The sequence below is a fragment of the Branchiostoma lanceolatum genome, chromosome 15, assembly GCF_035083965.1.
Source record: "Branchiostoma lanceolatum isolate klBraLanc5 chromosome 15, klBraLanc5.hap2, whole genome shotgun sequence".
Lineage (NCBI taxonomy): Eukaryota > Metazoa > Chordata > Leptocardii > Amphioxiformes > Branchiostomatidae > Branchiostoma > Branchiostoma lanceolatum.
The window spans coordinates 5,076,413-5,091,104 of NC_089736.1; the positions used below are offsets into that span (position 1 = coordinate 5,076,413).

At 40.9% G+C, this 14,692-nt stretch overlaps 2 protein-coding genes across 2 annotated transcripts; both read right to left on the reverse strand.

Annotated features, from left to right (window-relative positions):
* Positions 1 to 4,440: 4,440 nt before the first annotated feature.
* On the reverse strand, positions 4,441 to 8,620 carry LOC136421066 (mucin-2-like). Its single transcript, XM_066408211.1, has 3 exons — positions 8,590 to 8,620; positions 6,605 to 7,813; positions 4,441 to 5,102 (listed from the first exon to the last, which is right to left on the reverse strand). Exons 1-3 carry the CDS (start codon positions 8,618 to 8,620, stop codon positions 4,441 to 4,443), a joined length of 1,902 nt encoding a protein of 633 aa, XP_066264308.1.
* A 1,266-nt stretch (positions 8,621 to 9,886) lies between these two features.
* On the reverse strand, positions 9,887 to 14,651 carry LOC136420903 (uncharacterized). The gene is made up of 4 exons (XM_066408023.1): positions 13,605 to 14,651; positions 12,490 to 12,617; positions 10,751 to 10,844; positions 9,887 to 10,237 (listed from the first exon to the last, which is right to left on the reverse strand). Exons 1-4 carry the CDS (start codon positions 13,648 to 13,650, stop codon positions 9,924 to 9,926), a joined length of 582 nt encoding a protein of 193 aa, XP_066264120.1. The 5' UTR covers positions 13,651 to 14,651; the 3' UTR covers positions 9,887 to 9,923.
* Between the last annotated feature and the right edge of the window lie 41 nt (positions 14,652 to 14,692).

A 14,692-nucleotide genomic window follows, 5' to 3' on the forward strand; every position in this document is an offset into this window, starting at 1 on the left:
TCCAATGTCACCAGGAGATGATTTGACAAACCAAACAACTTAAAAGACATGAGCTTCAAAGTTCAATAACTGTGTCATTGAATCTTGATGTTTGTGAGAAAAATCACAGAACAGATTATTCTGTTCTGTTGCAACAGTTACACGCTGTGATCATGATAGCAAGTAAGTATGTACATGTACATGTGAGGTAAATATGAATAGGGGGAGATGGCATTGGCACATGTATATTGTCTCTGAAGAAAGGCATTGTACAGAAAGCTGGACAATTAACGCGATGCTGCTTCGAAATGTCACTAAATAGCAAAACATGCTACAAACAGGAAACTGTTTACAGATCTCTAACAGTCCTATAGATTACATGCATCATTTTACCAGGAACGTCTACAGTTTTGACCTTGGAATACAGGAATTCAAGTGGAGAAGCATCCTACAATAAGCAGGTTCAAAGTTCAAACTGCTCATGCACAGCGAGATACATTGTGGGTTATATGTCAGAGACATTAACAAAATATGTCTCTGAACATGTATCAACTTTGGTCTAGACAAGAACTGTTTGCAAGTTATGGGCTTTCATCTTTGACATACATGTACCCACAATGTATGTTGCTGCGCATTTTGCAGTTTTAAACCATGAACTGGCATATAGTTCTACAATGTATACGGGGTGTATGGATGCATGTATGACTTGAATACCTTGTCAAGTACCATAGCTACTGGTCCAACAGTAAAAACTGATTCTACCTTTTGGTGAATTCTTTGATATTTCCTATCATTATGGTATTCACTCTTTATCAAATTACAGGCACATGACATTGTCTGTGAAGGAGGCTGAAACTATTTTTGGTAAAATTTTCTTTTGTGTCATTTGTATGAAATGTGTCTTATGAAATCTATTCTATTCAAAACTGCCTTTCAGAGAGATAAACAAAGAAAAGCCACATTTATAAAAACCTGATTGTAATTAGTGATTAAGAAGTTTTTGTCCTACACCTTTACTGAACAATTTCAACAAACCTAACTCTAATGAAAGCCAATAATGTTGCAGTATTTTTCTACTTGTTCTGCAAATAGTACCTGTGTATATAGTATATTATATATATATATATAAATGATGTAGTTGTTGATATGCTATTTTTACTACCGTTCTGTGTTGTTATGTCCTTGTCTAAGAGGGTGGTGATGGGGTTTCACTCACCACAGAAACACATTTTTGTGTCATTGTTGTAAACAAGGAGGTTATAGTTTCCCTATGATAACCTCGTTGTTGTGAGAAAGACTACTCATTATGGTTGCAAAATTGAGTCAAGAGGACAGCTTAATTTGGGTCTTTTTAGATATTTGATATTTCTGGTTAAAGATGCTGATGTGCAAAATATAGTTATATAAACCTCATTGACAGAAGTGTTCATTGTGGTTTACGTTCACAAAAGCTCAGTCAAAGTTTCCATTTCTTTCTTTCAGGCTACTGCAAAAAATGGCCTTCATTGTACTGAGCCAAAAAAGTGTGGTAAAATCTAAGGTTTAGAATTGGTTGCTTTCCTCTTGATTTGAATCCTACATATTAAACTAAGCAGTGTAATTTTCTCTAACCTTTAGCACATCAAAGTGGCTGTTTGGCACCCAATTCCCTATTGGTTACAGAGTTAACGTTAGGCAGCAGGGAGAAGGTTAAAAGGATAGTAATGATGCACATAATAGTAGACTTTCTTTCCATGTCCCCGTTTTGTTTTGTGGCCGTCAACAATGTCTCGTAAAAATTTGACAACTACCTAAAATTTCCTTGAGGTAGGGCTAAAGATGTGTATGTGTGTGGTGTGTACCTAATGTGATATTGTCCCTCAGTTGTTCATTATTGCTTCTAATGGTGTAAAAATTGAAACATAATTATCATGATATCTATTTTTTACCGAATGTACTTTTCTTTGCTTTGTGTTTTAGTATGATAAATGATAAGAGCAAGATCATGGCAGTAGCTATTTTCTTTTGATAATAATATTGTTGTCTTTCCAACTTGCTAGTTTTTGCGCTAGTATGATCACACATAACGTGAGATTCAAATGTTCATAATACATGCTTGTGTCTGTTTCTATGGTTTAATTTTTCGCTTGAGCATACTGTATTACATTGGTTGTTACAAATTGAAACTGTACTGTATTGAATACAGTACTCAAAATCAATACTGCTACACTTTACAAAATGTTCCATTCCACAATGTGAATCTGACCTTATTTGGTTTAGACTGCAGTCTTTTCCAGGCAGAAATTTTGTTCACACTCAGCTCTTGTAGATATGTTACAAGTCAGATGATGAGATATGGTTTGATGTACTAACCATCTTAACTTCTTGCAGTGAATGTTTGGTACGTAAGCCTTCTTTACTTGTGTCATGGCACGGTCACATTTGTCGTAGGTTGTTGTTCTGTTGTGTTTGTCCAAGTAGGCTGTGACAGAACCAACTGCCAACAATGATATAAGACAGCCTTTTTTGGTAACATTAGACAGCTGAATTTTGTAAAGACACATGCAAGACTAATCTAACAATGACTTCAACTTGCGATCATACTACAATTGTACGACAATTGTACAACGGTTGTACATCGATTGTACAACGATTGTACAACGATTGTGCCACAATTGTACCAGGATTGTGCGACGAACGTACCATGATTGTGCCACGATTGTACCATGTGACCAGGCCCTTATCATAAACCTAAGGATATAACTGCCATACTACGTCATATGTTGAGGACACCTTTTATCTTCAAGAATTGAAACTTAACATACTTCAGAACACTGGGCCATTAATGTGTGGGTCCAATGTATTTACTGTACATTTTAAAAGTTTTGTTCGAAGATTCTCCTATGCAGAGCCTTGCCTGCAGCCACAATATACCTAAGGGTGGGTTTACTAAACCGGGCTGAGGTTTCCACTTTTGTGGCAGTGGTTTCTAACCAGCTTTCAGCCAATCAAAGAATTGCCTAAATGTTTCTTTAGACAAAGCTGATTGGCTGATAGCTAGTGAGAGGCCACGCCCACAAAAGTGGAAACCTCAGCCCGGTTTATCGGAGCCTCCCAAAGGTATATAATGTATTTTATAGCCCACAAGCGAGGCTCTGCATATGAGGAAATGTTCTATATGATATTTGTGTTGAATTGTCCAGATCTGACTTAAGTTTGATATTATGTACTTACTGTGCAGGACGGGTGTCAAGAGTTTTGGTTCTAAACTTTGTCCTAACCTCATGTTGCTGTCTTTGAGTGTAACGGGGGTGTCAGCGTGACTTATTTGTAAGAAAATAACATTCATTACTTGTGTCTCTTTATCGGGAAAGAAATGCGGACAGACGAATAAACATTTAACAAAAGATTTCTTTTAGTTTTCTTTGTTTTCTATGTTATTTTTCAGTTTTATGGCAGAACAGAACTGGAGTGGCTGGTCACCATGTATATAACGTATGTTTTGTTGAGTGAAAAAAAACCCCAGCAATATAGCCTAGACCATGTGAAGAAAATATAGCACACATTTATTTCAATCCTCAAATTTCTATTACACAACTAGCAAGTGCTACACGAAACAAAATGGAATCTAGTCTCCTTATTGTGCATTTTACAAAAAGTCCATACAGTTTTCCAAAAAGGTTATCTGTACCGATATGTACCTTGCCAGTTATTGAAGGCTTAGCTACATATATTATACAGTGTCATGTATAATATGCATCTTAGTCGGGGCATGTCATGATTATACCAAAATTACATTTACAGAACAAGAGTCAGTGAGCCGTGCATTTTTCAACATACTTTTGGATACCTTATGCACCAGAAGGGTTTGCTATTTCAAACAGCTATATTTTGTTGCCTTTATATATAAGGTCTTTACCTAAAAAGACATTGTCGCATCTAACAATACATTAAGTGATGAAGAACATTGCAACATGCTTTTCACAACATTCGTCACAAATCATGAACGCATGTAAACTGCATACTGTAGTAGTAACCATGCTGTAAAGATATTTGCAGCAACAATAGCAGACTTAGAATAGAAGTTTTTACATCTTTTCAACTTACATCATTCATTACTCATGTGAGTACAGAGTAGCTTACAATTTTTTTCTCATCACATTGTCCGTTTTATGGACCGATTTCGTGAGTTCGTCGCTCAAAAAGTCAGACACTGTTGGCTTTTTTTGGCCCTTTTTTCCGTGACACACTCGCATTACAGCTCTGTTGTTCCACCTTTGAATGTAGTATCATGACAAATATGGTATCATTGTAAAGGATCATGAATGATCTTTACAATGATACAAAATACTAAACAATCGACGAAGTGATAACGGAGATAAAATTGGTCAAAGTTAAGTTTCCGAACTTTTTGTTTTGAGTGAATTTACAGAAATATAGCATTACAATGAATGGCCAAAAGCTCAGGTGCCAGGTTCTCCATTATACCACTTTTGTCGCCTGGTCAAAAGATGACAGAGCCTCTACGTTCATCCATGCCGGGATGGGAGTGTTCCCTCTACTCTCCATCGGAAGATCTTCAAAACTTGACGTTGTCTTATAACGCACCGACGAATCCTCTTGAGCTACTTCAGCGTCCGTTGTGGAGTATTGTTTGTGCTTATGCCGCAGGCAACAGTAAATGGCCACAGCTATGGCAATGATGATGAAAAGAGCCAAGAAGGTGAATCCAACAATAGCCCCAGTGCCTATTGTGGATTGAGGAGTCACAACTGAAGGTGGAGTGGTTGTTATGGTGGTTGGGCGTGGTGTTGTTGCTAGGGTGGTTGGGAGGGTTGTTGCTAGGGTGGTTGGTAGTGTTGTTGGTTGGGTTGTAGATGCAGTCGTTGTTGATAAGGTGGTAGGGAGTGTTGTTGTTGCTAGGGTAGTTGTAGGTGTGGTTGTTGCTAAGGTGGTAGGCAGTGTTGTTGTTGCTAAGGTGGTTGTAGGAGTGGTTGTTGCTAAGGTGGTAGGGAGTGTTGTTGTAGCTTGTGTGGTTGTAGACGTGGTTTTGGCTTGTGTGGTTGTGGTTGGACGAGCTGTGGTCGTCGGCAGTTGGAATACTTTATCATTGCAGTTATCCGTGGCACAACATTGGGCACCAGCTGTGAAAAGAAAGCAAAAAGAAGTCCTTAAAACATCCTCATCTGTCGCATTCCATCAAATAAATCGTAGCTGCTATGAAAGTATTTTTGGCGAAGCTTCAGGAACGAGTTTAATAGACTAAGTGTATATTTGCAGTTGCTGTGGCAGAACAAAGACTCATGATTTAGTGCAAGTATTATGAAATTGATTTATATCGCTTATGAATCAATAATTTAAATTGTTGTCACAATGATAGGGATGATACATTTGAGGTAACGTACCTGACAAAGAATCCGATTCAGCGCTAGCACAGACAGCAGCAGTTGCACATCGTCTTGTGATGACGTATAGCCACCCACTATTCACCAAGGTAGCCTGGAAAGATGATTCCAAATTAGCAACAAGAAATCAAAGATCTCATACCTTCGTGAAATATTTCAGTTTTGGGGTTTTATTAATCATTGTGAATTTCTCGCTGATTATGTCTAGTCCATTTCTTTCACTGGCTCTTATAAGACAACAGACGTGCATTTTTACTACAAGTTTTCGATAAGTGTGGTGTGTTCTTTAACATACTTGAGGTGTGGCTCTCCTCAAACACAGGACCTCCGTGAGTTTACGTCCCATCCGAGAGGGTGTCCCTAATCGAAGCTAGGTACTCATTTTCACCTGAGCCGAATGAGGAAATGGGTATCAAGTGCCTTTTCGAAGGGCACAACATTCGGGCTTGCCAGAGATTCGATCCCTGATCCTTAAGATTATTAGAGCCAACCCTAACCACAAGACCATTTTGCCACTAAATACAGCCATCACTAAGAAAATATAGGGATGAATTGTACCAAGCAAGACACAATATAGCATATATGTTTATTTGAAAAAATGCACATATTCGTAATAAGATCATAAGAGAAATAAACATAGCACACTTTGAAACATATTTATCAACAGTGCCTTTGTCCTGACAGATCTATATCCCTGTAGGGTGAGTGAACACAGCCTTGTGTTTCTTAAAACAGGTTGTCTTTTACAAAAAGCTATGAGTTACATTAGTACAGTCATGATTTGCCTTGATCATACACATAGTCAAGTACATGTAGGTGCCCGCACCATTTCAATATACATGTAGTACTTTCTATAGGTAGAACATATTTCTTACTCTTTAAAAAGTTGAAGCACACACAAAGATCAGCCTCCATTATTCACACACCTTGATTAGTCATTAATGCAAAGAGGATTAACCCTACATACAAAGATATTTATAACGTACAATCAAATCAGCTCAAATCGATGATGATGATAATGAATTGTGATATATCAATAAATATAAATCAAAACAGTATGTACATAATTGACTAGTTCTATTACGCCACTCTTGTTGCTGGGTCGCATGGTACCATTTCCCACGGTGGCTTTTCTGCGCCTTTTTCGGGATGTGTCTTATTCGCCTTGTGTTTACGCCTCCACCAGTAGTATAGCATTGCTATCATTATTAATGGAACAACTATGGCCAGTGTAACATAACCTGCAATGAGTCCAGCATTCACATTGTTATTATTCCCGTTTGAAATGATAGTTGTCATGTTGGTTGGTGGTTTAGTTGTCACCAGGGTGGTTGGTCGTTCTGTGGTTACCAGGGTGGTTGGTCGTTCTGTGGTTACCAGGGTGGTTGGTTGTTTTGTGGTTACCAGGGTGGTTGGTCGTTCTGTGGTTACCAGGGTGGTTGGTCGTTCTGTGGTTACCAGGGTGGTTGGTCGTTCCGTGGTTACCAGGGCGGTTGGTCGTTCTGTGGTTACCAGGGTGGTTGGTCGTTCTGTGGTTACCAGGGTGGTTGGTCGTTCCGTGGTTACCAGGGCGGTTGGTCGTTCTGTGGTTACCAGGGTGGTTGGTCGTTCTGTGGTTACCAGGGTGGTTGGTCGTTCTGTGGTTACCAGGGTGGTTGGTCGTTCTGTGGTTACCAGGGTGGTTGGTCGTTCTGTGGTTACCAGGGTGGTTGGTCGTTCTGTGGTTACCAGGGTGGTTGGTGGTTCTGTGGTTACCAGGGTGGTTGGTGGTTCTGTGGTTACCAGGGTGGTTGGTCGTTCTGTGGTTACCAGGGTGGTTGGTCGTTCTGTGGTTACCGGGGTGGTTGGTGGTTCTGTGGTTACCAGGGTGGTTGGTCGTTCTGTGGTTACCAGGGTGGTTGGTCGTTCTGTGGTTACCAGGGTGGTTGGTGGTTCTGTGGTTACCAGGGTGGTTGGTCGTTCTGTGGTTACCAGGGTGGTTGGTCGTTCTGTGGTTACCAGGGTGGTTGGTCGTTCTGTGGTTACCAGGGTGGTTGGTCGTTCTGTGGTTACCAGGGTGGTTGGTCGCTCTGTGGTTACCAGGGTGGTTGGTGGTTCTGTGGTTACCAGGGTGGTTGGTCGTTCTGTGGTTACCAGGGTGGTTGGTCGTTCTGTGGTTACCAGGGTGGTTGGTCGCTCTGTGGTTACCAGGGTGGTTGGTGGTTTCGTGGTTGCCAGGGTGGTTGGTCGTTCTGTGGTTACCAGGGTGGTTGGTCGTTCTGTGGTTACCAGGGTGGTTGGTCGTTCTGTGGTTACCAGGGTGGTTGGTCGCTCTGTTGTTGCCAGGGTGGTCGGTAGTTTGGTTGTCACAACCGTTGTAGCTTTTGTTGTAGTGGTTGGTTTGACAGTTGTCGTCGGCAGTTCGAAAATGCGGTCATTGCAGTTATCCGTTGTGCAACACTGGGCATCAGCTGTGTTTCAAAAGGAAATTAGATGCTGGTGTTATTTTTTGGCTGAATATACAGTCAAACCTGTACAAGTGACCACCTCTACAAAAAGACCAGCTGGCCAGTGTGACCACTTTTTGGTGGTCCCTATATAATTTTTTTCCCGTTGACACAATTAAGCATTAATACAATCCTGTCTACAGTGACCACGTGTCCACATAGACATGGTTTTATCTATGGTCTTCTTGGGCAGATTTGATTGTTTATAATGTGGCATCTATCCAAAAGACTGAAATCATGGCGGATTTTGTACTTACTTGCTACACCGCCCGATTCTGCATTAGCGCAATCAGAAGAAGTTTCACATCCTCTTTGGACGACATGTAACCAGCCGGTATTCACAAGTGTGGCCTGAAAAAATATTCTGTATTAGTGACCTGACCAGTCGTTTGTATTAAGGCAATATAGGTTAAGATAGCCTTGCAAGCAATTCCTTCTTACATTTAATACCTTATTGATAGATTGATTGATTGATTGATGATATTGATTAATTGAGACATAATCGTAGAAGGAAAAAGAGTCATGGTTTCAGATTCTTTTGGAGTAATTATGACTACTTTGTTTCCTTATATGCTGTAATTGGCGTTACAATTTTCCCTCCAAACATCTGCTTGGAGATATGCTTCTGTGTCTTTCTAGTTTAAGACTTATTGAGCTAGGAAACCTGGATTTGTTGAGTGAAGCATACAACGACTGATCAGGTCAACTAAGGCATAGATATCCCTTGTACTCTCTCCCACCCAGCAGCGCGACAGTCCTTTGTTTCGACATCCTACAATTGGAAAAAGGGGCCCTATCGGTCAGTTTACGGATTGGGTTTTTTTTGTGCACTTTCGGGCGTGACCTTACGTGGCCCCGTGGGACATCCTGCGGCTACCGGGCTATTTTTGGGCACGGTCGGGCCCCTGAAAGTTTTTAACTTGGAGTTAAAATCAACCCGGGACCCGGTAACAAATAGATGCCGTAAACTAATCGTGAGAGCACTGAGAGGTACCCTTTCGGTGTCCGGCGGTCCCTCGGGAAGAATTGGTGGCTTCGGGCCCGGCCGGGGCTACCTAGGGCTGTCGGAGCAAGTTGGAAAACTATGTGAAGAGACCATGTATAGAGTTTTTACAACAGGTAATGAGGGAGAATTTATGCATGAATTGTGCACCTTCAGAGGTCCTTAAAAAGATACAATAACTGTACTTCTGACTTGATTAAAGAAACGCAGAACACTGTATTCTGTGCACAGAGAATATATTTTTTGAAGCCTTAAAAATTGCTATTTCACACAAATACGTCTGTTGCAATTCACGTCACAACGAACAACATATGTACGTGCATGAAAGTCATAACTAAACTAACATACTGGCTTGAGTCATTTACATAAATTTAGAAGGCAATAAAAACACGTTTAGGTCACATGAAGCTAAAAGCTATTGACATAACTTTACTAGGTATAATTTACGCCCACAGTTCATGATTGTCGTACTTGTATGTGCATGAATATCTACGAACTAGGCACACTTATCCAACTACCAATCTACAATACAAATAACATTATACCTCATACAACGATCATTACAAATATATTACAACAAAAATACAAACGGTTCACATATTTCTCATTAAGCTATCTTGTGCGCTTTTATGGTACTCAAGTCCGACATTGGTTGCTAAACCTGCCATCATCTCTTGATGAAGTTTCTTTACTAAATCTTGTTTTCTGGGGTTTATTGTCCCTCTAAGACTATAGAAATGAATTAACTAACAGTTACAGGGACTGAGATAGTCCGAGGGGGAAAGGGAAGAAACTCGAGAAAGACAGAGGAGAGAGAGGTGGAGGAATGGGAGAGAGAGACACACACACAGGCGGAGGCAGGGAGAGTGAGAGTGAGTATGTGAGTGAGTGAGTGAGTGAGTGAGTGAGTGAGTGAGTGGGTGGGTGGGTGGGTGGGTGGGTGGGTGAGTGAGTGAGTGAGTGAGTGAGTGAGTGAGTGAGTGAGTGTGTGAGTGAGTGTGTGAGAGAGAGAAAGAGAGGGAGAGAGAGAATTAATCTGTTGCGTTACACCGAAGGACGGTAATACTGGTTCTACAATTCAGTAACAGAATCTTGTTTATCCTTTTTGTGTTTTATGTAGTAGTAGATAGCCCCTGCGGCCATCAACGGTACTACAACACCCGCCACGCTGCATCCTGCGATTGCTCCGGCACTCATCCCTCCGGCTTGACCAATCGCCGCCGCTGTTGTATTAGGAAATGTGTTTGTAGTCATAGTAGTTGTTGGTGTCGTCGTTGTCTTCACTGTTGTGGTTGGCGCTAGGGTTGTAGTTGTTGTTGTAGTTGGCAGCTCGAAGACCTGATCGTTACATGGCACAGTGTCGTTTTGGCAGCAATGGCCTTCGGCTGTGCCAAAGAAATTGCATAACATAATCAGAAAACGTTTAATCTTCAACGTAAGTTGGATATTGGTATGGTAACAAACACATGATATTATCAGATCTTCGAATATATGGAGTATATTTGTTACTGGGTTCCGGGTTGATTTTAAGTCCGTGTTAAAGTCATCCCGGGGCCCGGCCGTGCCCGAAAATAGCCCGGTAGCTATAGTGTGTCCCACGGGGCCACGTAGGTGCAAAGGAAAAAAACAGCCCGTAAACTACCCGGCGGGGCCCCTTTTTCCAATTGTGACCGAAGAATAAGTTTCGGTCAATGCTGATTGGTAAGAGATTTGATGATATCAAATTGAATCTTTGTAGTAGGTTTTAAGTTACGTAGATCCGGATTCTACCAACGAATTATCTTATTTCACTGCAAATACAATACATGATAATTTTTGTGTACAAAAAGTAACATTAGTTTTTTTAAACCTGTAAACCATGTCTATAATGTATTCTAATTAAGAAAAGATAGATGTACCTGTTATTGTGTCATTTTTGGCTTCAGCGCAAACCGAGGCTGTTGCGCATGCTCTCTTGACGACGTGTAGCCAGCCATTATTCACGAGTGTGGCCTGCATGAAAAAATGACGAACAGTCACCAGTCTGATATCGTTAGTCCGCTCGAGGAGTGCCCGTACGCGGTGGCGACGAAAAATAGCGCGCCCATATGATACGGCATACCACCCGGCCCCCTCTTTTGGTGGGACGCCACCGTTCCAGTATATGCCCCTGATGCATGCAATTGGAATACTATGGGAAAGTGGAGAAAAAGGAGGTAATTTTTCTAGGAATCAAAACTTCAGAGTCCAGACCATGAAAATGCTAACCTGTCATGTCAACTGTCCATATGCGGCTATTCTGGAAATACCCCCCCCCCCCCAACCAGAGCACTTTGATTGGTCCTTTTGGCTTAAAACAGCCAGCTAACGATCATCCCACTATCAAATGGGGGTGTTAAAACCCCCAAAGCTGAGAAAGAATGTTTTCAAACTAATTCAACAATTATAGAGCCTATAATAGAAACGGAGGTGTGAGACCTCTGAACTCTTGTTTTGCAAAGTTTCGACTATAACACCATACAACGTCAGTGTAAATAGGCACCGAATGCAAAATTACTTTCTGAACCCTGCCATGACAAATGAGGATCTTCAAACCATTTATCTAAAACAAAGATAGCATCGCTTTTAAACTGTTTCTTTTCCTCAAAGAACAACTTCACCTCTTTACCATTGTGAATGTATAAATTCAAATATTGTGTTTGTTTTATGCAAGTAGCTTTAAGTAGATCTTCAGTTTTTGAGAGATAGACCGTGTAGACTTTTTCTAAATGTTCCCCATTCTTTGTTCCTACTAATGGAGTTTGCTTTCAAATTGTTACATTGTTGCGCTGCAAGCGAATGGCACGAAAATCGGTACGGTATGCAATAGATTGTCGCTCAAGCACGCGCATCGCGTTTGAATGACTGAAGTTTTCTTTTGGGCACTGCTTGAACGACTACAATGAAGAGACATGGTTGCGCTCGGCTCGCATTCTTGTCAAACACAGAAGTTTGAGTGACGTGTTCGCTTTTTCTACAGAAAACGTAGGTGTAATTCTGAGGGGAACTGTTGTGAACCTCTGGTTACATCAACTCGGCAACTGTTGCTTTTCGGTTTGTTGTGTTTTTGTTAGGTCACGTTGCCGGGGACTTCTTCCCAGTAGGGGTTTAAGGCAACACTTAAGGCGACACATGACCATACACTGTGAATCGCACGTTCTCTACCTATAAGTGCGCTGGTGAAAATTTACTAAACCGGTCTTAACGTCGCTGTCACATTCGTCGCAGGTCGTACGAATTTGATATGTCGTAAAATTTGCATTTTTTAACCTTTGGCACACTGAAGTGGCTGTTTGGCACCCCATTCTCTATTGGTTACAGAGTTAGACAGAAGGCGGAGAAGGTTAAGCAGGCTGTGACAGCCTATGGCCGAATTTTTTTTGTGGTAACGCACAAGAATTGATGCGCAGGCGGATGTCATCCATATAATCAACATGGCCTAATAAGAAAACGGTAACTTGAAAAATAAAACAGCCGTAAGGTAGTCTGCTATGGAGGCTAGGGAATCTTTACCTACAGACCCTATTATTTTCAGGACCGTAGTTGGAACTTCTTAGATTTTCGTTGACCTGACTGAAGTTTTCTTTACATTTTCTTGCGGGGAGAGGAAAACGCTCACCTGACAGGTATCCTCGTCTCCTGTGCATGTTACCGTGGTTACGGAGGTAGGATTTTGGAGGCAGGTGTAGAAATCAGCGTCACTGTCCAGCTTCTGACAGTCGTAACACGTCAGCGCGCCGACATGCCCTGTGACGAGAAAGTAAGATTTTATATCGACTAAAAGCGAAGACATCTTACGCCCCCAATGGTGTAAGGCCCCTGTCACACAACAAGAGACCGACTACTCTAAACGACATTTTTGGGCAGTAACACACCCGTTGGCCTTTCTATCATTGCACTATTTTTAGGGACCGGCCAACGTTCGCAGGTCAGTGAGTCCCGTTCAATATGAATGGGTAAATTTTTAGGCAAAAAACACGCTTAACTCTCGGGCGATTGTGTGATTCAGCGAACTTCCGTAATCACCAAGCAGATCTATCGGTGGCAAGGCTGCTATCCAAAGGGCAAACCAGCTAGCATACAAAAGGCTTTCTGGATACTGCCTTGCCGCCGATAGATCTGCTTGGAGATAAGACCTTCTGACCAACAAATACGGCCGAAATGTGACAGCGGCATGATACTAGTAATCAAATGTGAAAAAAAATCAAGTTGAATTCCCCCCAGCAATCGTCCGCTCCACAACCATATTACTTAGTGCTAATACCTGCAGACAACGTACAAATTTGTTGTGTTTTCTTTCGCGCAAACTCTGAAAGATCAACTTGAATATCAAAACTTTGATTATCTTCAATAAAACATTTATGGAGGGAAAAACTTTTCTTACACATAAAAGTTTGTTTTCATATTGGCTTTTACTTAATCCATCCATTTTGTTTTTTGTTTTAAATTGCTCAAACCAGTTTTGTCATTTGAATATTGTGTTTTAAACCATATCGGTACTACTTTCGGAATTCAAGACTGTCACTTTTGTACAAAACGTAACACTGTGTTCAATTTTTTGGAATGCTAAGGTACAAAGTTTTTGAAAGGTCACAAGCTTTAACATACCGTAACCTTGTGTAATTTTCTTCACTTTTAGTCTAAATCTATCCTTTCTCTTCTTTTAGGCTTTGTTGTAGTTTTCATACTCATCTTCATACTCTGAGTTGCATCAAAAACATAAGAATCACTTACCGATCAGTAGGGCTAAGACAAAACTCCCAACAGCGATGAAGGCCATCTTAGTCTAACCTAAGTGAACGCAGGACGCTCTATGTGAAAGAATCTGACCAGCACAAAAAATCGCGATCGCCGTTTTGAGATGTAGTCCTGTCAACCAACCAACAGTGACGTAACAAAACAAGTCAGAAACAAGTGAGCTGAATGGCCAATTCAAATATGACACAAGCGTTGAAAAAGTATTAAACAAAAGAGGAGCGTGCGAAAACAACGCGTGCTATTTGTCATAACAAAGGTAAAGGTAATTTTTTCAATAGTTCTGTTTGTCTTTCTTTTACAGAACCCATGGTGCGTTGCGGGTCTTTAAAAATTGCAAGTGAACAGTTTTAACCAAAAATGTTTTTACTGCGGTTACGATTATTGAAATGCATGACGCATGAGTTAGCAATCTAGCCAAATATGGGCATGATTATTTATATCTAGGTGTCATAAAATGACTCCTTTCTAATAATAAAATTCTGAGGTCATCACTAGAATGACTGTGCAATCAACACATGATAGCGATTGACAGTGGTAGCTCTACGTGTTACTGCTTATGTTTGAGCAAACGCGAATGATTTTGTTATTTTCTTAACTTGATGCAACACTAGAAATTGATGAGTAAGACTCACTAAATCTGTGTTTTCGTAGTTGAATATATTCCATAGTCACGTTCACCGTAGAATAATAGCATGTAGAGAGTTACACTCGCCACGTTGGGTCTGCCTCCAGTATGTCTACCCAGTGTATTTAAAGTGCCTTTCCGTGCAGCAGAATAGTCGCACTGGTCACACGTGTAGGGTTTCGTCTTTTCAGAAAGGTGAGACCTGTCAGCTGTCAAGTGCCCGTAAGTAAGTAAACTGGCTCGTGCTTCTATTTCTATCAAGAAATGATTCACAGAAATGTACGTAGTAGTGGCTTTAAAACATCTACAGAACATATGCTGTGGGTGGTTCGAAATTAAAATCCAAGCAGGTGTAAGGATCCGGCTCTTTCTCAGTGTTTTGGTAGCATTGCACTTTTCAACGGTTTCAACAATACTAGCAAAGAGTGCTAAATGTGTC

Coding starts and splice junctions, on each gene's coding strand:
- LOC136420903 (XM_066408023.1), bottom strand. CDS start 13,650: ATGGCCTTCATCGCTGTTGGGAGTTTTGTCTTAGCCCTACTGATCG. Junction 12,618..13,604: donor TGTCTTAGCCCTACTGATCG/GTAAGTGATTCT, acceptor TTCTCGTCACAG/GGCATGTCGGCGCGCTGACG. Junction 10,238..10,750: donor CAAAAATGACACAATAACAG/GTACATCTATCT, acceptor TCTTTGGCACAG/CCGAAGGCCATTGCTGCCAA.
- LOC136421066 (XM_066408211.1), bottom strand. CDS start 8,620: ATGTCGAAACAAAGGACTGTCGCGCTGCTGG. Junction 7,814..8,589: donor AAGGACTGTCGCGCTGCTGG/GTGGGAGAGAGT, acceptor TTTGAAACACAG/CTGATGCCCAGTGTTGCACA. Junction 5,103..6,604: donor GAATGCTGGACTCATTGCAG/GTTATGTTACAC, acceptor TTCTTTTCACAG/CTGGTGCCCAATGTTGTGCC.